General features: G+C 48.9%; 1 protein-coding gene across 1 annotated transcript in view; it reads left to right on the forward strand.

Moving 5' to 3' along the window:
* LOC142568094 (uncharacterized) overlaps positions 1 to 21,994 on the forward strand; it is a 350,446-nt gene extending 328,452 nt beyond the window's left edge. The window contains exon 13 of the mRNA XM_075678185.1: positions 21,564 to 21,994. Within this exon, the coding sequence (XP_075534300.1) occupies positions 21,564 to 21,638 (75 nt within the window). The 3' untranslated portion in view covers positions 21,639 to 21,994. The remainder of the gene's footprint in view (positions 1 to 21,563) is intronic.
* The last annotated feature ends 1,938 nt before the right edge of the window (positions 21,995 to 23,932 follow it).

A 23,932-nucleotide genomic window follows, 5' to 3' on the forward strand; every position in this document is an offset into this window, starting at 1 on the left:
ACGTGTCAGTCGGGTACACGTGCCGGTCTACGTGAGAGCTAACTGTTAATGAACTTAATCTCTTCCTTATGTAAAGTAGTCGAAGGCTGACTCACGCACGCACTTCCACCATTATAGATATGCCATGCCTCTACCATAAGACGCGTATCTTCATTCTTATGCTTGTACAATATCGCGCATTCATCTAACTCTGGTGTCCAGTTACAATCTAGGCAATGTAGCGAAAGATTAGAAGGCGATCCACCGGTTAACGACCTTTTATGTTCCATTAGCCTCTGATTGATACACCGTCCCGTTTGCCCTACGTAGAACTGGCCACAGCTAAGGGGAACTTTATACACCACACCCATACGACAGTCAGTAAATTTGTTGTTCTTATTGTGCTTTACTGGACAAACATCTGTTCGTTTTTTGCCTTTTACCCGCTCCTGTTTATTCTGTACGGCAGCGCATATCTTACCTAGCTTATTGGGAGCAGTGAAAGCAACATCAACGTGATATCTACTAGCAACTTTTTAAGCCTGTGCGATACTGAATGAATATACGGAATAGCCACTACTCTTTTTTTGCTATTACTGCTTTCTGTAATCACGTCCGTCCCTCTCGAAACCGACTTCTTTAGGCGCTCAGCCACAGTGGCCACCGCTACACTAGGATAACCTGCTTCTAATAGGCGCCGGACCTGCGCATTAAAACTAGCGCTCATTTTGTGCATGCAGGATCTGGTGAGGGAAGACTTAAGGCACGACATGGCAATTCCGTTTTTTACTAATTTAGAATGCTTGGATTGAAAGTTTAGCAACGGCTACGAAGATCTTGGGGAGTACTGCCAACAAATATGATTTTGTTCGAAGATCAAGGAAATGTCAAGAAACTGAATTACGCGTCGCTGAGGAAATTCCTTGGTAAACTTTAATCCTCCCCCATAAAGTTTATATTGCTCACTTACTGAGGTAGCAGCGGAATCGAATTCTTCCCTATTGCAGAAAATCAGGTAATCATCAGCGTAACGAAATATCTTGATAACGCTATCACCTAAGGCTTTCTCTAAGCAGTTGTCAACCTTACTCAGGTAAATGTTGCTAAGAATAGGGGCAACCTTGGAGCCAATACAAATGCCAAGGAAAGGTGTTTCCTCTTGCAAAGTAAGAGCAAACACCTTTCTAATAATTCACCGTCAAATAACGTACTGGTTCTTGGAGACGCCGTCGTAAGTGATAACCATAGAAGAACCCTTGCTTCAGGTCCTAAGCACTGTTTTAAGCTTAACATAAAACCCGTTGACGTTATAAGTATACCGCGCTGCATAACCAGGTTCGTCCCGGAAGAAGAACACTCGCGCTGTATTTCGGATTGCATTGCTAGCATTAAACAATCAAATTCTCATTTTAAGACGCCTGACCCTGTGCGACCGTTAGTTGATCACCTTGTGGAGCATAAACTTAGACCAGTAATATCCGACAAGGCAGGTTATTTCGTAATTATGCCAGATGACATGTTTTCAGGAAAAGCGATTTCCGCCATAGAAAAGAATTTGCAGCCAGTAAAACTCAAGCCTTCGGTAGTTAAACAACGTGCGGTTGACCTCTTGTCAAGGCATAATCTTGATAGGCTTGTCTTTAATGTCAAGAAAGCTAAATCCCTCACCTTAGAACTGTTTTTCTCGGCCAAGACCCATAAACAAGAAATTCCTTTTCGTGCTATAGTGTCAGAGAAAGGGACGTGGCAAGTCTGTGTCGCTAGTTACCTACAGAACTGCCTAGCTTCACTAGTATTTTCAGACCCCTTTTGCCTACGTAATTCTCAGGCACTAGTTCAGTATTTGAGAGAGGAAAATCCTGGTGATTGTACAGCTTTTAGTATGGCTATCGAAGACCTCTATTATTCTTTGCTGCATGACGGCTTGCTAAATTCCGTATATGAGTGCATTAAAGAACAAGTACAAGAGTCGGCTTTTATTGACAGATGCGGTGTTCCCACGGGAGCTTTTCTAGAAATTTTTTAAATGTACTTGAAGTCGACGCTGATTGGGTGGAGGGATGGCGTTTTTCTGCAGGAATCAGGCATTTGTATTGGCTCAAAGGTTGCCCCTATTCTTAGCAACATTTACCTGAGTAAGTTTGACAACTGCTTAGAGAAAGCTTTAGGCGATAGCGTTATCAAGATATTTCGTTACGTTGATGATTACCTGATTTTCTGCAATAGGGAAGAATTCGATTCCGCTGCTACCTCAGTAAGTGAGCAATAGAAACTTTATGGGGGAGGATTAAAGTTTACTGAGGAGTTTCCTCAGCGACGCGTAATTCAGTTTCTTGACATTTCCTTCATCTACGAACAAAATCATGTTTGTTGGCAGTACTCCCCAAGATCTTCGAAGCCGTTGCTAAACTTTCAATCCTAGCCTTCTAAATTAGTAAAAAACAGAATTGCCATGTCGTGCCTTAAGTTTTCCCTCACCAGATCCTGCATGCACAAAATGAGCGCCAGTTTTAATGAGCAGGTCCGGCGCCTAATAGAAGCAGGTTATCCTAGTGTAGCGGTGGCCACTGTGGCTGTGCGCCTAAAGAAGTCGGTTTCGAGAGGGACGGACGTGATTACAGAAAGCAGTAATAGCACCCCCGCAGGGGCGTCTGCGCGAGCAGGCGTTTCGTGTGTTGAGACACCACGTACACGAGCACACGAGGGTTGGACCCTCCCGAGTGTAGCCGTGCGCGGCTTTGCCGTGTCTGGGGAAAAGCGGATCCTGGGGGTTGAGCCGAAGCTGGGTGTTTGGACCTTTAAGGCCCCCCGGCGGAGGCCACACACCTCTTCGCCTCGGCTTCACATAGACGGCACCTCCAGACTGACCCACCTGGAGGAAATCGGCAGTCGCCTTTTCCTGTCCTCCTCTCCAATCTTCGTCTTTCTCTCCCACTTGTACATCTTTCCTGTCTTCTCTTCACTTCTTATTACTTCCGTATTTCCTGGCGGCAAGGGTGAACCGTATGTAATATATCCTGCCTTGGGTATATATATATATATATATATATTAGGTTATAGCGGCGATGCATGGCTGGCGTCTGCAGGTATTCTTCCAACCTTGTAGCGTCCCCTTGTTGGGCTCGGTGGTGGGTGGCCACCATCGCCGCCGAATTTTCCTGCTCTATATGGCAAAGAACTTTCCTCCGCTACCTGATCGCTTCCTGAAGAGGGGGCGCACCGATGAAACATTCACTTTCTTCATGCAGCCAAAACAATCTTTTCCAAAGTACCATGTTGTACATAGTCAGAACGATAAGAAAACAGTCAGAACGATCTCACCATTTGTTGTAGCGAAATCTCTTCCTGAAGCAATTGGCCCAGGCTATAAAGTAACGAAGATGGGAAGTGGCGATCTTCTTCTCGAACTCCGCGACAAAGTGCAGTATGACAAACTGTCGAAAGTTGTAGCATTTGGGGAAATTACGGTCTCAGTGGGCCCACACAGATCAATGAACACAGTGCGCTAGGTCGTCTCATATGATGACCTCCTCGAACTGAGCGAAAGTGAACTGCTTGAAGGATGGCAAGACCAGAACGTAGTCAAAGTTCAAAGAACAACATTGAGGCGAGATGACAAGCAAATACCTACGAAACACAGAATCATTACTTTCGGAACCTGCAACCTACCTGAAACAATAGAAACCGGTTACTGTAAGCTTCGCGTCAGACCGTATATCCCAAATTCGCGTCGATGCTTCAAGTGTCAGCGCTTTGGGCATGGGTCGCAGAACTGCAGAGGACGTGCTACTTGTGCCAAGTGTAGTTCTTCTGAACACGCTTCTGACATCTGAACATCAATAAACCACTGTGCCAACTGCGAAGGAGACCACACCGCCTACTCGCGATCGTGCCCTACTTGGAAAAAAGAGAAACGAATCATAGAACTGAAAGTAAAACTCAACCTATCATTTCCAGAGGCACGTAAGCGTTTCTCACTCCAAAATCAGTCCAGTCCTTCCTATACCGATGTGGCGCGCTGGGGGGGCAGCGCTACATCTTCAGGCGGCCGCGCAAGTCACACGGAGTGTGACGGCGGTTACGCCATCAGCCCCCCTGGCGGGAGCAGCCACGGCTCTTCCGCCCCCTACCACGAAGGGCCAGCAGACCTCCGAGCCTGCCGGTCCCAGGGCCACTGCTCGTGCAGACAAGCCCGGAAAACCTCCGCGCGTGCCCGCTGAGCGGGCGTCATCCAGCGCCTCTGACGAGGCGATGGATGTAACAAAAACTTCTGCGGCGTCTCAGACGCCGAAGGAACGGCGTTGCTCCCTGGAGCGCGCCAAGAAAAAAGAAATACCCCGCATCACGGGGCCTGGAAAGGTCCCTTGAGCCAACCTAAGTGATATCTCTTGACACACAGCACATAAACACAAACAATATGGATACACAAATATTACACTGGAACGTGAGAGGTCTGATCCACAACCTCGATGATATCAAAGAACTCTTACACAAATACAATCCAAAGGTGCTGTGTGTTCAGGAGACACATCTTAAATCTACGCAACCAAACTTTCTTAGGCAATACGCTATTTTCCGGAAGGATCGAGATGATGCTGTTGCATCGTCTGGCGAGGTAGCAATAATAGTAGACGCAGGCGTTGCTTGTCGGCAGCTGCAACTCCGAACTCCTCTTGATGCAGTTGCTATCCAAGCAGTACTATTCAATAAACTAGTTACTATCACGTCCGTATACATCCCCCCAAGTTATCAACTCTCTAGCACAACATTTCAAAGCTTTATTGATGAGCTGCATCACCCTTACATAGTCGTCGGTGATCTAAACGCGCATAACCCACTGTGGGGCGACTCTTGCTGTGATTCGAGAGGACGGCTTGTAGAAAACATCCTGTTCTCTTCAAGTTCCTGCTTGCTGAATAAGAAAAAGCCAACGTTTTACAGCTCTAAACATAAAACCTTTTCTTCGGTAGATCTAAGCATAGCGTCTAGTACAATTGTGCCATATCTGGAGTGGGATGTCATTAATAACCCTTATGGAAGTGATCACTTCCCCATCGTTCTAAACCTTAAAAAACAAAGGGAGTGTCATGCACATCTTCCTCGATGAAAAGTTGACTCAGCCAACTGGACAAAGTTTCGCGAACTAACACAGCTGCCGTGGAATGATTTCAATTTCAATTTCAATTTATTTTCCCATCTTACAGTACAGATGGAGGGGTTGCAGAAAAAAGCTACACCAGGGTAGCTTGAAAAGTCTACAAACCTAAAATTCAGCAGGGAGGCAGTACTGGAACTTGTACAAAAAAAACAGATAAGTATATAAAGTAATCACTGAAGGATACACGAAACGGCAATACGTGCAAACAAGTAAACTCAAGCCATGTTATTTAAACACATAGTACGAAGCTCCTCGCGCGAACAAGAAAACAAATTAAAATTAATGAGACTATAACCATTAAGAAGAGATGGAAGAATATAGTGAAGGCGTTCTTGTCCAAGTTTAAGTCGAGGTGTCGGTACTATCCATTCCTCGCCATGTCTTGTTGGATAGCTTAACGCTTTTTTCTTTAGTTCTGCTCATTTCCTGAGATTGGTTATATTATTCCAAATTTCCGATTTAAAGACGACACTGAGACGATATTTATAGAGATTATGCACTTTAATTACTCTAGAATGACTAAATAAAGCTACACTTGGATGTCGGTATGACGTATTTTACACATGTCGGAGATACCTTTTTGGATTAGGCGAATATCTCTGAACTTAGCTTAGACGACGCAGTAGCATACATAACAGCGTTCATTATTGAGGCTGCATCAGTATGCATTCCCCAAACAAATGGGTCGCCCTCTAAACGACGTATTCCATGGTGGAATGAGGAGTGTAGGGAAGCCAGGAAAAAGCAAAGCAAGGCTTGGAGCCTCCTCCGTAACTCCCCAACCACAGAGAATCTGATTAATTTCAAGGCGATCAACTCGCAAGGTGGAAGAACGCGCCGCCGCGCTAAACGAGAAAGTTGGAAAAACTACATAAGCAGCATCAACTCGTATACAGACGAACGAAAAGCCTGGAACAGTGTTAACAAAATAAAAGGCCGCGAAACTCATCCCTTACCTTTATTAAATGCATAAGGAGACACTCTGGAGGATCAGGCAGATTGTCTAGGAGCACATTTCGAGCACATTTCTAGTGCATCTCATTACACAGATACATTCCTAAAATACCAGTGACTAGCAGAATAGATGAAATTGGGTCCGAACAGCTCATCCAATGAAGCATACAATCGTCCATTTGGAATGGCTGAGTTCCAGGCCTCACTGAACTGTTGCAACAAGTCCGCACCAGGAAGTGACAGAATAATGTATGAGATGATCAGGCACCTACACCCTGAAACCCAAGAAACACTACTGTCACTCTTCAATTCTATGTTCTCCGCAGGCTACATTCCGTTTGCCTGGAAAGAAGCAATCGTAATTTCCATTCTCAAAGGGGGCAAGGACCCTTCCTCACCCGGCAGTTATAGGCCTATGGCTCTGACAAGTTGTATATGCAAATTATTTTGAGAAAATGATTACTCACCGCCTCATCCATTTTCTTGAAAGCAAGAAGATACTCGATCCCTTACAGTGCGGTTTTAGAGAGGGTAGATCCACAACAGATCACCTTGTCCGCATCGAGACAAATATCCGTGATGCCTTTGTCCACAAACAGTTTTTCCTGTCCGTATTTTTAGATATGGAGAAGGCATACGACACAACCTGGCGCTTTGGAATCCTCCGTGATCTGTCTGAAATGGGAGTTAGAGGCAACTCGCTATTCGTCATTCAGAGTTACCTCTCGTATCGCACGTTCCGTGTTAGAGTTGGTAACGTTCTGTCTCGTCCATTTACACAAGAGGCTGGTGTTCCACAAGGAGGTGTGCTGAGCTGCACTCCTTTTATTGTCAAAATGAACTCCATCCAGACTGCCATGCCACGTAGTATGTTCTATTCTGTATACGTAGATGATATCAAGATAGGTTTTAAATCATGTAATCTAAGTATCTGTGAGCGACATGTACAGCTTTGCATAAATAAATTGTCTAAGTGGGAGGACGAAAATTGACTTAAGCTAAATCCGAGAAAAAGTACTTGCGTCCTGTTCTCTAATAAGAGAGGTACACTGGCGTAACCCGTAATCAATCTCAATGGAGAACGGTTATCTGTGAGCTGTGAACACAAATTCTGAGGGATCCTTCTAGACAGTAAGCTAACCTTTGTGCCACACCTGAAGTATCTTAAGGCAAAGTGCCTCAAGACTATGAATCTTCTGAAGCTGTTGTCACGCACAGCTTGGGGAAGCGACAGGAGATGCCTAATAAAGTTGTACAAAAGTCTAATGTTAACACGCCTTGACTATGGCGCCATAGTCTATAATTCTGCAGGACCTAGTACTCTAAACATGCTAGATCCTGTCCACCACTTAGGCTTCCGCCTTGCTACAGGTGCCTCTAGGACTAGCCCTGTGCAAAGCTTTTACGTCGTATCTAATGAATGGGCCCTATACTACCAAAGGACATATTTAAGTGTTTCGTATGCCTTGAAGGTAAAATCAGCTGTGGATCATCCATGTCATTCAATTATTCACGACTCCTCCACGGCCAGGCTGTTCCGTAACCGCCCAGGTGTCCGGCCTCCTCTGTCCCTCCGGTTGGAAGCACTCTCAGAAAAAACAGGGCTCTTTTAGAGAATGTCTTAATGGCGCCCTCTCGGTTTCCACCGCCTTGGGAGTGGCAAACTATCCAATGTGACCTCTCTTTCTTAGAATTGTCGAAACAAGTACCTGAAGCTCACATACAATCACATTTTATTGAGTTTAAAGAGAAGTATTCCTGTGACCAATATTACACAGATGCTTCGAAGACTCATACTGGGGTTGCTTACGCAGCTCTCGGACCCTCATTTTCAACATCTGGGCCGCTAAACCCACACACCAGTATCTTTACGGCAGAAGCATACGGTATACTTTCGGCTATTAAACACATAAGGCGCAGAAATGTCGCTAAGGCTGTTGTCTTTACAGACTCATTAAGTGTTGTGAGAGCCCTGATTAGCTTACGAAAGCATAAGAATCCCGTTTTGAATGAGCTGTATAGCTTGTTGTGCTCCGTATATATCTGCAACCAAGCGATTATCCTATGCTGGGTACCTGGCCATAAAGGTATAAAAGGCAACGTAGCTGCTGACGAAAACGCTACGTCAGTGAGTTTTAGCGACAAAGATGGAAATATTCCCATTCCTGCCACAGACCTAAAGCCCTTTCTGCGCCGTAAATTGAGGAATCATTGGCAAGCAGAGTGGGATACAGAAGCATTGAATAAGTTACACATCATAAAACCAAAACTGCGGAATTGTATAAGTGAGAAAACAGCACGGTACAAAGGAGTACTTCTTTGCCGATTAAGAATAGGACACACTTACAGTACTCACCCCTACCTCTTGACTGGCGGGGATTCTCCTACTTGTAGTAGGTGCGGCGATAGCTTGACAGTGCTCCATGTTCTTATCCAGTGCCCTGTAATAGAAACAGAGAGGAAAAAGTATTTCCCTTCTGCATATCGGGAAAATATACCACTCCACCCTGCATTTTTTCTTAGTGATGAGCCCCTTTTTAAACTGCAAATAGTTTTAGATTTCTTAGCTGAAACCGACGTTCTGAAAATAATTTGGCCAGGAAATTTTAACACATGATTACCAGCCCTTGTATTCGAGGGCCGTCTTGATGATTTAGTGTAGCTGTTGTCTCGTTTTCGTATGTTTTTTTTATCAAAACACACCTTCCACCGTCCACGTCCATAACTGATCAGTGTCATTATTTTACTAGCTATATATTTACGTCATTTACAACGAAAGTTTTTAGGCCCTTATACAGCCATGTCACACCTACCCTAATAAATTCACTGTTCACGCCATTCAGAATAAATCCTTTATATTACCATTTGTCATGGCGCTCTTTGGCCATAACTGGCCCTTGCACCATTAAAAACCACATATCATCATCATCAGTAATAGCAAAAAAAGAGTAGTGGCTATTCCGTATATTCATTCAGTGTGGCACAGGCTTAAAAATGTTGCTAGTAGATATGATGTTAATGTTGCTTTCACTGCTCCCAATAAGCTAGGTAGGATATGCGCTGCCGTACAGAATAAACAGGAGCGGGTAAAAGGCAAAAAATGAACCGATGTTTGTCCAGTAAAGCACAATAAGAACAACAAATTTACTGACTGTCGTATGGGTGCGGTGTATAACATTCCCCTTGGCTATGGCCAGTTCTACGTAGGGCAAACGGGACGGTGTATCAATCAGAGGCTAATGGAACATAAAAGGTTGTTAACCGGTGGATCGCCTTCTAATCTTTCGCTACATTGCCGAGATAGTAACTGCACGCCAGAGTTAGATGAATGCGCGATATTGTACAAGCATAAGAATGAAGATACGCGTCTTATGGTAGAGGCATGGCATATCTATAATGGTGGAAGTGCGTGCGGGAGTCATCCTTCGATTACTTTACATAAGGAAGAGATTAAGTGCCTTAACAGGTATCTCTCACGTAGATCGGCACGAGTACCCGATTGACACGTGGTGTTACCATTCCTGAGCATGCGCAGATGAGTTTTGTGTCTTCTTTCTTTTTTCGCCTCAGTGCTCCCTTCAGTTGATAGTCGGCGTTCGTGTTGTCCACTTCTCTACTCTTGTGTCCTGTCTGCACGCCTCACTTCTATTTTGCATAATGAAGTTTTCCGCGCTTATCATTCCATGGAAGGCGTCGTCATTCTCGTCATTTAGCGGCGGCGGGTCAATGGGGGCGCGTTATAGGCAATCGGCATCTCAGTGTTTTCGTCCGGACTTGAAGGTTACAGTGATGTCGTATTCTTGTAGTCTGAGGCTCCACCGCGCCAGTCGTCCTGAAGGATCCTTTATATTCGCTAGCCTACACAACGCGTGATGGTCGCTGACGACTTTGAATCGCCTGCCATAAAAATAAGGGCGAAATTTAGCTGTAGCCCAAACGATGGCGAGGCATTCCTTTTCGGTCGTAGAATAGTTGCCTTCCGCTTTTGACAGCGACCGGCTAGCGTAATCTATCACCTGTTCGATTCCGTTTCTCCTCTGGACTAGAACGGCACCGAGGCCTAGGCTACTGGCGTCAGTATGGATTTCTGTAACGGCGTACTCGTCGAAGTGCGCAAGTACCGGCGGCGACTTCATGCGTCGTTTGAGTCCTTCAAGTGCGTCGGCCTGTGGCCTTTCCCACTTGAACTCAACAGCACATTTAGTTAGACGTGTCAACGGCTCAGCGATGCGTGAAAACTCCTTGACAAAGCGCCTGTAGTAGGCGCATATGCCAAGGAATCTACGCACTGCCTTCTCGTTGATGGGTTGCGAGAACAGTGCGATGGCAGCTGTCTTTTGCGGGTCTGGACGGACACCAGATTTGCTGATTTCGTGTCCTAGGAACAGAAGCTCATCGTAAGCGAAGCGGCATTTTTCCGGCTTCAGAGTAAGCCCTGATGACTTGATGGCATCTAGTACTGTGGCAAGCCGCCTGAGGTGATATTCGAAATTGCCGGTGAAGACGACGACGCAATCCAAGTAAACGAGACAGGTCTGCCACTTCAATCTTGCTAACACCGTATCCATCACGCGCTGGAACGTTGCAGGCGCCGAGCACAGTCCGAATAGCATAACCTTGAACTCGTAGAGGCCATCTGGGGTGATGAAGGCCGTCTTATCGCGACCTCTTTCGTCGACTTCTATTGGCCAATAACCAGACTTGAGGTCCATCGACGAGAAGTATTTCGCGTTGCAGAGCCGATCCAATGCGTCGTCTATTCGTGGGAGGGGCTATACGTCCTTCTTTGTGATCTTGTTCAGACGACAATAATCGACGCAAATACGTAGGGTTCCGTCCTTTTTCTTCACCAAGACTACTGGAGATGCCGACTGGCTTTTGGACGGCTGGATGATGTCGTCGCGCAGCATTTCGTCGACTTGGAGCCTTATAGCCTCACGTTCTCGTGTAGAAACTCCATAAGGGCTCTGGCGGGGTGGTCGAGCACACTCTTCGGTTATTATGCGACGCTTTGCGACTGGCGTTTGTCGAATCCTTGATGACGTCGAAAAGCACTTTTTGTATCGTCGAAGTAAGCTTCTCAGCTGTTGTTGCTTAATCATGGGGAGACTTGGATTTATGTCGAAGTCTGGTTCGGGAACTACGGTCATCGGGGTACATGCGGCAGAATCAGAGAGGACAAACGCATTGCTGGTTTCCAGAATTTTCCTCGATGTATGGGATCGTCGTGCCCTTGTTGATGTGTTTGAACTCCTGGCTGAAGTTTGTCTGCAACACTTTCGTGTTTCCTCCGTGCAGTCGAGCGATTCCTCTGGCGACGCAAATTTCACGGTCGAGCAGTAGACGTTGGTTGTCTTCCGTGACGCCTTCTGCGTCAGCGGGTATTTCTGTGCCGACCGAACTAACAATGCTCGAGTGAGGCAGGATGCTCACTTGATCTTCGAGCACACTCAAGGCGTGGAGACTACGAGAGCTCTCCGGCGGTATCGCTTGATCTTCCGACAGCGTTATCGATTTTGACTTCAGGTCAATGATTGCGCCGTGTTGGTTCAGGAAATATATGCCGAGAATGACGTCTCGTGAACACTGTTAGAGGATAACGAAGGTGGCAGGGTAAGTCCGGTCAGGAACGGTAATTCTTGCCGTGCAGATTCCAGTAGGCGTAATGAGGTGTCCTCCAGCGGTTCGAATTTGAGGACCTTCCCATGCAGCTTTAGCTGTGTTCGACTGGGCGGCGATGGGGAGACTAAAAGCAGCAACCGTATCTCCATCGGTTGCTGCTTTCAATTTTCCGGATATGGGCTCGCTGACCGGCGCCGGGCTGGGCCAGTGTATGGTCGGCGCTGCGGCGACAGGTAGCGGCCTGGTGATGGCGAACGCGACGGTCGTCGAGAGCTCCACTGAGTAGCGGTGAGGTAATCGGCAATATCGCGAGGGCGTTCACCTCGCTGCGAGCGCGGAGCGTTGACAGCGAAACCTCGCAGTCCCATCTCCAGGTATGGGCATCGTCGGTAGACGTGTCCCGCTTCTCCGCAGTGGTAGCAGAGCGGGCGGTGGTCAGAAGCGCGCCAAAAGTCTGTCTTCCTCGGGTAGCTGCGCTGGGCGACGGGTGGGCGTGCTGGCGGCGGCGGTGGTGGTCGACGGAATTGCGTCGTTACCAGGCCTGGCGCGGTTGTGGAGGGGGACCTTTACGGCGGGCGACGGCGGCGTAGGTGATCGCTTGCGGCTGAGGCTGCGGCGATTCAGGGGCTACTCCGAGTTGTTGTAGGAGCTGCTAAAGTACGGCGTCGGCAATCGAAGCCACTTGAGGCTGTGATGATGGGAACACCTTCTGTAGGTCTTCCAGCCTGACCACTCGGATAGTCTCGCGTAGGTCGTCGGTGGACAGTGACTGAACTCCGGCGTAGTTTGTAGAGTTCGTGCGGCGGTCGAGTTGGCGGTTTGGCATGTCGAGTGTCTTCTTGGTTCTGGTGGCCTCGCGAAGAAACTCGTCGACGGTCTTAGGTGGACTTCGTACCATTCCGGCAAAAAGTTCCTCCTTCACACCAGGCATGAGCAGGGGGACTTTCTTCTTCTCGGGCATTTCAGGGTCGGCGTGGCTGAATAGACGGCCCATTTCCTCCGTGAAGATCGCGGTTGTCTCATTAGGTCTCTGCACCCGGGTTTCTAATAGCGCTTGGGCTCGTTCTCGGCGCACGACGCTTGCGAATGTCTGCAGGAAGCCGCTTCGGAACAGTTCCCAGGTCGTTAAGGTGGCTTCTCGGTTCTCGAACCACGTCCTGGCCGCGCCTTCCAATGCGAAGAAGACATGTCGCAGTTTGTCGTAGCTGTTCCAGCTGTTAAATGCAGCGACTCTTTCGTATGTCTCAAGCCAGCTTTCCGGGTCCTCGAACGTTGAACTGCGGAATAACGGAGGCTCCCTGGGCTGCTGCAGCACGACGGGGGACGCTGGGGCTGCCATTGGGGTGCACTTGGCGGCGATTTTCCCGCTCGTCTCAGGCAAAAGTCCGTGCTCCGGGGGCAGTCCTTAAAGCCTGCGGCTACCTCGCTAGTTCTTGGCGACCTTGGTGTTGTCTTGCGCGTGAGGGCTTGGGTCACGGCTTTGTGGGGGCGTCCGGTACATGAACGCAAAGCATCTCCACCAGATGTCACGCGGTCGTGACGTCAAAGAACACAGTAGCAATACTATTAATAAAGGGAAAGTTAGCTTTTATTGGGCGAACCTGTGCCCACAAAACAGGCTACACTTAAAGCACAACGAGAGCCGCGAACACAGTCGGCGATCGTCGAAAATCTGATCAGCGGGTCAAGCGCGTCGGCTTTTATACATCAATCGTCGAATGTTCCAGACTAATCGCTGGGACCCGCGCGCCTTCCACAAAGTTCTACATTATTCGCCTCGCGCACATATGCTATCAGATTACACAAGTTTTGGTCACAGACAATGGATGGAACCATCGATAACATTCCAGAAACTTCCCACACATACAAACGCGTCCTATGCTGTGCGATAACAATTGTTAGGCGGTGAAACGTGTCGCCCGATAAAGACAAGTACACGTGTCAATATTCACACTATCAATAAGGTGATAGAGAAATGTGCGGAATAAACCAACTCTTATATATAGCTTTCATTGATTACGAGAAAGCGATTGATTCAGTCGAAACATCAGCAGTCATGCAGGCATTACGGGATGAGGATGTAGATGAGCTGTATGTAAAAATACTGAAAGATATCAATAGTGGCTTTACCGCCACCGTAGTCCTCCATAAAGAAAGCAACGAAATCACAATAAGGAAGGGCGTCAGGCAGGGAGGTATGATATCTCGAATGCTATTCACAGCTTGTTTACAGGAGGTATTCAGAGACCTGGATTGAGAGAATTGGGGATAACAGTTTAAGGAGAACACCTTAGTAATTTGCGATTCGCTGATGATATTGTCTTGCTTAGTAACTCAAGGGGCCAATTGCAATGCATGCTCACTGATCTGGACAGGCAAAGCAGAAGCGCTAGTCTAAAAATTATTCTGCAGAAAACTAAAGTAATGTTTAACAGTCTCGGAAGAGAACATCACTTTACGATAGGTTGCGAGGCACTGGAAGTGGTAAGAGAATACATCTACTTAGTGCCGGTAGTGACCGCGGATCCAGATCATGAGACTGAAATAATAAGAAGAATAAGAATGGGCTGGGGTGCGTTTGGCAGGCATTCTCAGATCACGAACAGCAGGTTGCCACTATCCCTCAAGAGAAAAGTGTATAACAGCTGTGTCTTACCAGTACTCACCTACGGGGCAGACACCGGGAGGCTTACGAAAAGGGTTTTACTTAAATTGAGGACGACGCAACGAGCTATGGAAAGAATGATGGGTGTAACGTTAAATGGGGGCATAAGAAGAGAGCTAATAGGGTGAAGGGAACAAACGCGAGTTAGTGACATCTTAGTTGAAATCAAGAAAAAGAAATGGGGGGGGTATGGGCAGGGCATATAATGAGGGACATAATGATGTCCCCGTTTATGTGATAATGTGATGATGTGATAATGATGTGATAATGTGATAATGTCATCATGCGATAATGATGAGGGGATGGGTCATTAAGGGTTACGGACTGGATTCCAAGAAAAAGGAACGTAAGCAGGGGGCGCCAGAATGTTAGGTGGATGGATGAGATTAAGAAGTTGGCAGGGACAACATGGCCACGATTACCACATGGCCGGGGTAGTTGGAGAAGTACGGGAGAAGCCTTTGCCCTGCAGTCGACGTAGCCAGGCTGCTGCTGCTGCTGCTGCTGATGATGATGATGATAATGAACCTTTGTATTGTACGTCCTGGATTTCATTGTGAACAAGGCTCTCGTCAGGGGAGCCGAAACGTCTTGTATTCTTTCAGTGATCGGTCTCCTTCTCTTTACCCTTCATGATGCCGCCTGACCAGACGGGCTCCCGTCATAACCTCGACTTCATTAACGTCTGCTATTCGATGTATTATATAATGTTTGTGGGAGTGATTTGTAGGTGTATGTGTATTGATTTAGTCCTGTAAAAATTACTTCAGACGTATGCCCGGTTGTTGCAGGTTCACCATTTTTATTCCAGCAGTTCCCTGACCTGTGGCAATGGACATCGGAAAGCCCTTTGGGCGTAGCTTTTCTGCAAATGAGTAGATGGGCACTTATTTTTGTTAGAAAATGATTCAATGAAGAAGTTTTGTTTATTGATTATTATCCTCAGGGCCGAAGGCATCATGAGGGGACTGGGTTAGAGGAAATAAGAAAATAAACAATTATGTGCAGTTATAACGTTTAAGTACAACGGCTTCCGATTACGCAGTTTTATGTAGGGGTAACAACGTCATGATAAATTGATAGCAAACTGAAATAGTAAAGCGGTAAATACAAACGCAGTTAGGTTACAACAATGTTAGCTAGAGCTGCTCGAAATCTTTAGTTATCGTAAATGGATACAACTTTACCAGGAAGATGGTAAAGTTGTATTGTAGAAAAAATTACTGCAAAAAAGTTGTAGTGGGACATGATTCGTTACCAACTTTATAATGGTGTTCAATTCGAGGCGATACGTATTGTTGCTGAAAAAGGGAATTGTTGCTGAATGTGGAATGACAGTATTGTGGTGAAGAGGAAGACGAAGAAAGCGCTCTTGTGTCGGCTGTGCGCGCGATCAGCGTTCGCCTATTGTCAGTGCGACTAGACTGTGCCTAGTGCGTTATAATAAATAATCTTATTACATTTGGTGGAAGGTGCTGCACTCCCCGACTTCACCCTGGAGCTTCGCAGCCGAACTTTACCATCTGCTCCAGCCTCTACTATGAACGACGCTCCCACCAATCCGCTTGGCGCATCTGCCGCTCCTGTCATGTACGGCGCCGTGCAACGGCAGCGGGACCCTCCTGTTTTTAGCGGATCAGGTGAGACTGACGTAGAAGATTGGCTCTCTACCTACGAGCGCGTCAGTGAACACAACAAGTGGGATGACCCGACGAAGCTCCGTAGCGTCATCTTCTATCTTGCTGACGTTGCGAACCTCTGGTTCCACAATCACGAACGGGAACTGCAAACCTGGTCCGCTTTCAAAACTGCATTCGCGGAAGTCTTCGGTCGCCCAGCCTTGCGAAAACTCCGTGCTGAACAGCGCCTCCGCCAGCGCGCTCAACAGCCCGGCGAGACTTATACTAGTTACATGGAGGATGTCGTTGATATTTGCGCCCGTGTCGATTCCACCATGACTGAAGAGGACAAGGTGAAGCACATCCTCAAGGGCATCGAGGACGACGCATTTTAAGTGCTCCTGGCGCGGAACCCTACTTCTGTGGCAGCTGTCGTCACTCTTTGCCAGAGCTTCGATGAGCTGCGTCGACAAAGGGTCCTTGCGCGCAGCGCTCTCGCACCTGGCGACTCTCTTGCGGGCCTCACGCTTCGCTCAAACACCACGCCAGCAGCATCGCTCTCTGTTGAGATTAAGGATTTCATTCGTGAGGAGGTGGCGCGCCAATTGTCTATGCTGCCTCTCAACGATGGACCTCCCCAGCCTGACACCTCTCTGGCTGCTCCCATTAGGGGGGCCATTCGCGAGGAACTTGCTGGGTCTTTACCTTTCGCCCAACCCTGCCCTCCCGTGGCTGCACCTCTGACCTATGCAGAAGTCGCCGCGCGACCTGCGCCGCCGACGTTGTCGTTTCCGGCGCCAATGCGACTTCAAGCTGCACCTTCTCCCGCGTCGCCTCCCATTCCATCTCGACGCCCAGTTCAATCCCCTTGGCGCACACGCGACAACCGACCCATATGCTTCGCTTGCGGTGTCACCGGCCGCGTTGCGCGCTTCTGCCATCGTCGCATGCCACCTGCTAACGCTACTGTCGCACCGCCTGGATATGCCTATTCCCTCGATACTACCGGTCATGCGATGCTTCCCGACCCCGAGATTTCGCCGCCTCCTCGACACCCTGTCGGCACCCATCGTTCGCCATCACCACGTCGTCGCTCACTTTCCCCCTTACGTCGCCGCCAGTCACCTAGCGAGGGAAACTAGTTGCTGCAGTTCCGCAGGCACGAACTGCAAGCTTCGCGACTTCTACAAGGCGCGCACAGTCACCTCGCAATTTATTGGACGTTTTGGTCGAAGGAACCGCCGCAATTGCGCTTATTGATACTGGGGCTGCAGTTTCTGTTATCGACGAAAAGCTTTGTCGCAGCCTCCATAAGGTCAGAACGCCGTTAGCTGGTATGCTTCTAAGCACCGCGACTGCGCAGCACATAGCCCCGCTTGCTCAATGTACTGCAAGGGTGGTCATTGACGGCATTGTCTATGTTGTCGAATTTCTCGTGTTGTCATCATGTTCACATGACATTATTCTCGGCTGGGACTTCTTGTCTCGCCATCGTGCCATCATCGACTGTGCCCGGGCCGAAGTGGCGCTCTTCCCGCTTGCCGACGCCCCGCTGCCTAACCCCTCTGAACAAAAAGCCTCCATGCTCACTATTGTGGCCGATACGGACATACCACCCGACATGTGTGTGCTTGTGCCCGTCTCTTGCTCTACCGCGCCAGACGCTACAGTACTTTTTACACCGTCGCCGATTTTTCTACATCGCAAGGCCCTACCTCTCCCATTTGCCGTCCTCACCACTGTGTCTGGATTATCCTCCATGCTTGTGTGTAACCCGTCTCACTACCATGTGACGTTACTGCGCGGCGAATCACTCGGTCATGTTCAGCCCCTTGACCCGCTTCATATTCTCGATGTTTCCGACGACACGGCCTGTTATGAACTCGACGCCCTCACTTCTCCCGTGCCGTGCACATCATCATCATCATTGTCGTCGTCGTCAGACGTTCTTGAATCTGTCGTAGACGCCGATCTGCCGCCTCCATATCACCAGCAAGTCCTCGCGCTTCTTCAGACTTTTCGCTCGTCGTTTGACTGTGACCAACTATCTCTGGGGCGTACGGCAACCGTCACTCACAGCGTACACACTGGTTCCCATCCTCCTTTACGCCAGCGACCATACCGCGTGTCGGCAGCCGAGCGACAGATCATTAACGAGCAGGTCGACGACATGCTGCACCGTGGCGTTATTCGCCCTTCCCACAGTCCTTGGGCGTGTCCTGTAGTATTAGTACGCAAGAAGGACGGGCCGATACGCTTCTGTGTGGATTACCGTCGACTCAATCAGATCACTCGTAAAGATGTCTATCCGCTGCCTCGGATATATGACGCCCTCGACTCCTTGCAAGGCGCGGAGTACTTCTCATCTTTGGATCTTCGCTCCGGCTATTGGGAAGTGCTGTGATGATGACTGTGAGAAGACAGCTTTCATTACGCCCGATGTCTTGTACGAATTTACCATCATGCCATTCGGGCTCTGCAACGCGCCCGCTACTTTCGAACGTATGATGGACACCATCCTTCGCAACTACAAGTGGAAAACATGTCTGTGCTACCTTGATGATATCGTGGTGTTTTCGCCAGATTTCCCGACGCACCTCGTTCGCTTGCGTGAGATACTGACCTGCCTTACCTCTGCTGGCCTCCAACTTAACATCAAAAAGTGACGTTTTGCTGCTCGCAGGTTAACTATATTGGGTCACGTTGTATCGAAGGACGGTGTGCTTCCTGACCCAGCCAAGCTTCGCGCGGTCGCGGAGTTCCCGACGCCCACTACTCTTAAGGCGCTCCGCAGCTTTATAGGGCTCTGCTCTTACTTTCGGCGTTTTGTGCGCAATTTTGCGACTATCATCGCACCACTGACCAATTTGCTTACCGCTACCAACGGCATCTCCGCGTGGTCAACTTCCTGTGACGAAGCCTTCCAGCAACTACGTCGCCTACTTACTTCGCCACCGATTCTTCGACACTACGATCCCACAGCGCCTACAGAGGTACATACGGACGCCAGCGGTATCGGACTTGGTGCAGTCCTCGCATAACGGAAAGACGGCTATGACGAGTACGTCGTCGCATATGCGAGCCGCACTTTAAAGAAGGCAGAAGCCAATTACTCAGTAACTGAAAAGGAGTGCTTGGCCATTATTTGGGCGCTCGTCAAACTTCGTCCATACCTATATGGTCACCCTTTTGACATTGTCACCGACCACCATTCACTTTGCTGGCTGTCCTCGTTGAAGGATCCGTCAGGTCGCCTAGGCCGATGGGCACTCCGCTTACAAGAATATGATATCCGCGTTGTCTACCGATTGGGCAGAAAGCACTCTGACGCTGATGCGCTTTCCCGATCGCCGCTACCTTGTGATGTGGCTACAGTGTCTCCGCTCTTCGCATCCATGTCAGCCTTCAACGTCGCTGATATGCCGGACGAGCAGCGTAAGGATCCCCTGCTTTCAACTATGCTGAATTTCCTCCACGACCCATCCGCCACACCCTCTTCTCGAACACTTCGCCGCCAAGCTGCTCACTTTACTGTCCGCGACAACGTTCTTTACCGCAGAAATTATTTGCCTGATGGTCGCAAATGGCTACTGGTGATACCACGACACATGCGTTCTGACATATGCGCTTATTTTCATGCTGCTCCTCATAATGGTCACGCCGGTGTTCTGAAAACGTATACTCGGCTAAGGCAGCGTTTCTACTCGCACGGCATGTATCACTTCGTGCGCCAGTACGTACGCGCTTGCACGGCGTGCCAACGGCGTAAAATCCCACAGCGCCCTCCTGGTGAGCTACAGTCGCTGCCCTGCCCGGCTCGGCCCTTCGATCGCGTCGGCATAGACCTATATGGGCCACTTCCCTGCAGCTCCTCGGGTAACCGATGGATAATTGTAGGTGTCGACCACTTGACGCGCTACGCCGAGACTGCCGCACTCCCGGCGGCCTCTGCGCGCGAAGTTGCGTTCTTCGTCTTGCGGAACTTCGTTCTTCGACATGGCGCACCACGCGAACTGCTCAGCGACAGGGGACGTGTCTTCTTGTCCGAAGTCATCCAAGCCCTTCTCGCTGCATGCAGCATCGTTCACCGCAAGTCTACATCCTACCACCCGCAAACGAACGGCTTGACAGAGAGGTTTAACCGCACACTCGGTGACATGTTGACTATGTACGTCGCCTCGGATTACAGTAACTGGGACACTGTTTTGCCGTTCGTCACGTATGCCTATAATAAGGCCACACAAGCTACCACTGGCTTTTCGCCCTTTTTTTCTGCTGTATGGACGAGAGCCCTCGTGTACTATGGACACAATGCTCTCATACCGACCCGACGCTTCCGAATGCCCGCCTGTGTCTGAAGCCGCCAAATACGCCGAGGACTGTAGGCAGCTCGCGCGAACCCTTACGACCGCTGCTCAAGGTCGTCAAAAGCTGCGGCGTGACAGTGGCGCGCTTTCACCAGTTTTCCCGACTGGTTCCCTTGTTTGGTTGTGGGTCCCGCCTCACAGCCCTGGCCTTTCGACCAAACTACTTGCACGTTATGAGGGCCCCTACCGCGTCATAGACCGTACTTCCGCTGTCACCTATGTTGTAGAACCTGTGACACCTTCACCCGACCATAGGCATCGCGGGCGTGACACGGTTCATGTCAACCGACTTAAGCCGTACTATGACCCCCTCATCCTACCTACGCCGTAAGTCGCCAGGATCGCTCCTCTTCTCTCCCGGGGGCCATTGTGGTGAAGAGGAAGACGAAGAAGGCGCTCTTGTGTCGGCTGTGCGCGCGATCAGCGTTCGCCTACTGTCAGTGCGACTAGACTGTGCCTAGTGCGTTATAATAAATAATCTTATTACAGTATAATTTATGAAAAAGGACTGAACGTGCGATTTTACGACCAGATCAAAGTGGGGTAAGAGCAAGGTTGGCTTTCATGGCAGACACACTTGTATTTCTGTTGTAATTACGTAATATGAAGCGAACCGAATTATTTTGCACGAGTTCTAATGAATTAATTAGTTTGTCAATGGCAGCATCTGAAACAGCGCATGTATATTCAAGTTTAGGACGTATAAGGTAGTATAAAGAAGCATTTTTAGGGATGAAGGGGCACTTGAAAAGTTACGGCGTAGATAGCAAAGCATGTGTTTAGCATTGTGGATTACGTAGTCCGTATGAACATTTCAAAATAAATTAGCAGAGATATGCGCACCCAGGTATATATAAGGGTGAACAAATTCCAAGGGAACATTAGTTAACTAATATGTATGCATGATGTTAGTTATTCGAGTAAACGCATCACTTTACATTTGCCAACGTTTAGTTCCATTAGCCAATCTTTGCATCAGTTAGCTACACTAATTAAATCAGGTTGTTAGCATCCTCTGCATTAGTTATTTCACGAAAGATAACACAATCAACAGCAAAGTGAATGTTAGATGATAAGGAGGAAGTGAGGCCGGTAATATAAATGAGAAACAAAACAGACCCGAATACTGAACCGTGAGGTTCAGTGCTCGGTTCAGTACTAAATTAATTAATTATTGAGTGAAATCTCCCACTGCGCAGGTGAAGTCTGTGCAGACGGAGCCGAACCACCCGTACGAGGTCGAGGTTGTGACCCAGACGTGCCCGATGATCTAGCACATGCTCACGCTGACCGGCACCAACCTGCTAACTGGTGAGACCACCGTCACCGAGGAGTGCACAAGTGCCGAGGCGGTGCAGCTCCAGTGGAACCCCAACCAGATCAGCTTCACCAGTCCAAACACCAGCCTCAACTCTACGGCGGGTGCCGCCGCTTTCACGACCGCTGCTCCACCGGCACCGAAAGACTATCCTGCACGTGCCTCGGGCTTTGACAATAAACCAGCCGCTTCAGTGCCTTCGAACTCGGAGTCGTCTTCTTGAAGGCAGGCTTACACATGCTGAAGCTGTGTGCCGATGGGAATTGAATGGAAGAACGCTGGCGTTCCGTCCTGCATTGAGCGCACTTTAGTTGTAGGGCCAATAAAAACACATTAGGCCGAGTTAGGTCGATAAATTATTTGTGCGGAAGTGTATCATGGTTTATTTTTTGGGCCGATATATCACTCCTTTGCGAAAAAAAGCTATTGCCGAAGTAACGCTTCTGCTCCCCAAAGTGAACCGCCTCTGCCAGAAACGACGAGTTGACGTAATGTACATGTGACCTCGCTCTATGGCGTCGTCTGCGAATCTGACAGTGCCAACGTCACGCAAGAGGTACGACAGTCTAAAATAAGCGAAGCCAGTCCGCTTTTCTATTTTCGTTATTTTCTCGCTTACAGAAAAAAAAAACTGTTCTTGCTACGAGTGACTAATTCGTTAGTAGAGAAGCCTGACCATTCAATCTAGTACGATCTATTTTTTTATATTTTTATTACTGTCCCCTACCTAGCGAGCAAGAGTGATTCCTGCTAGCTCTAAATGTCAATACTTTCCCCCACCCACCTAGAAATATCCTCGTGGCCCGTACACAAGTTACCCCGCAATGCCGCTTCGGCGCAGAACTCGGGACCCTTCGACATATTGTAGCGGGTTGCAGACAGGCGCCCTGCTAGTAACAGCGCAAAATGTAGACAAGAGACGAGACAAGAAGACACCAGAAGCGCTGTGGTGTCTTCTTGTCTCGTCTCTTGTCTACATTTTGCGCTGTTACTAGCAGGATGGAAAACCAACAAGCCCATGCTGCTATTCTAGCGAGAGACAGGCACCGTTGAAACCTCCATCACAAGAGTATCTAAGTGCGACTGAACAAGGACGCTGAAAGAAACAGATACACCGGGACAGGGCTAACTTTCAACTGCAGATTTTATTTTCGCTCGCATCGATCGCATCGCATCGACGCCCGAGGCTGGCGCGAGGGGCCTGCGAGGCTCGCAAGAACCATCGGTTGATAACGCTGCCACATGATGGTCGTCGAGACAATCAACGTTGGCAAGGCGAATACCTTGCGGTAGTATTTGCTTTGCCAATCCAAAGCTAAAGATAGGTATGCGAATGCGGTTCGCAGTAACAGTAAGTATAGTGTGAAGCACGGTAACGTCCTAATGTAGTGGAATGTCGGGCAGAGGAGTGACGAGCTACTCGCCATCAGGAACTGATGGGGAGACAACAGTTCAATAAAGGCTATTGACTTTGGTGGCAGGCGAAGAAAGCCGGTGGGGCGTAGGCGGCACTGGTGTGCGTCAGAAGGTTCTCCGAGAATCGGCAACTCAAGACGAAGGGTACTGGGAGCGCAGTCAATAAGGGCAGAATGCACGGAGAGAAAGTCGAGGCCGAGAATTAGGTCGTGGGAGCAATGAGCAATCACGGTGAAAAGGACAGGAGTGTGGTGGCCGGCGATGCTGACACGTGCCGTACACATGCCTACGATAGGCGCAGTACCGCCATCCGCAACACGGATGACGCGTGCCGACGCTGGGGTTGGGAGCTTTTTGAGTCGTCGTCGGAAGACAGCACTCATAATAGAAAGATGTGCGCCAATATCGATGAGTGCCGTGACAGGATAGCCATCAACGTCAACGTCAAGAAGGTTTTGGTTAGTAAGTAACGTGAGCAGAGGATTTGAGCGCAGGGTACACAACGTAGCTTCACCTCCAGAAGCTACAGTGCCTAGTTTTCCGGCTGGATCCGGGAGACGATAGGCGGCGAAGAGAAGCGGCGGGGTTGGGGCGAACGAGACTGATGGCGTCGAGGTGAGGGCGACCGGCTGTAGCGAACGTTCTTAGCAGGAGCATCAGCGGCAGTGGGTTCATGGCGAGTGGCATAGGGAACAGAAGGTCCATAGGTACGGGAATAAGTGGCGGCTTATGTCCGAGAAGGTAGTGGCCATCGGTTGCGGCACTGGCGAGTGACGTGGCCGGTGCGACAGCAGTGGAAGCAGATCGGCCTGTCATCAGGGGTATGCCATTCGG

This window comes from Dermacentor variabilis, unplaced genomic scaffold (genome assembly GCF_050947875.1).
Source record: "Dermacentor variabilis isolate Ectoservices unplaced genomic scaffold, ASM5094787v1 scaffold_16, whole genome shotgun sequence".
NCBI classification, from domain to species: domain Eukaryota; kingdom Metazoa; phylum Arthropoda; class Arachnida; order Ixodida; family Ixodidae; genus Dermacentor; species Dermacentor variabilis.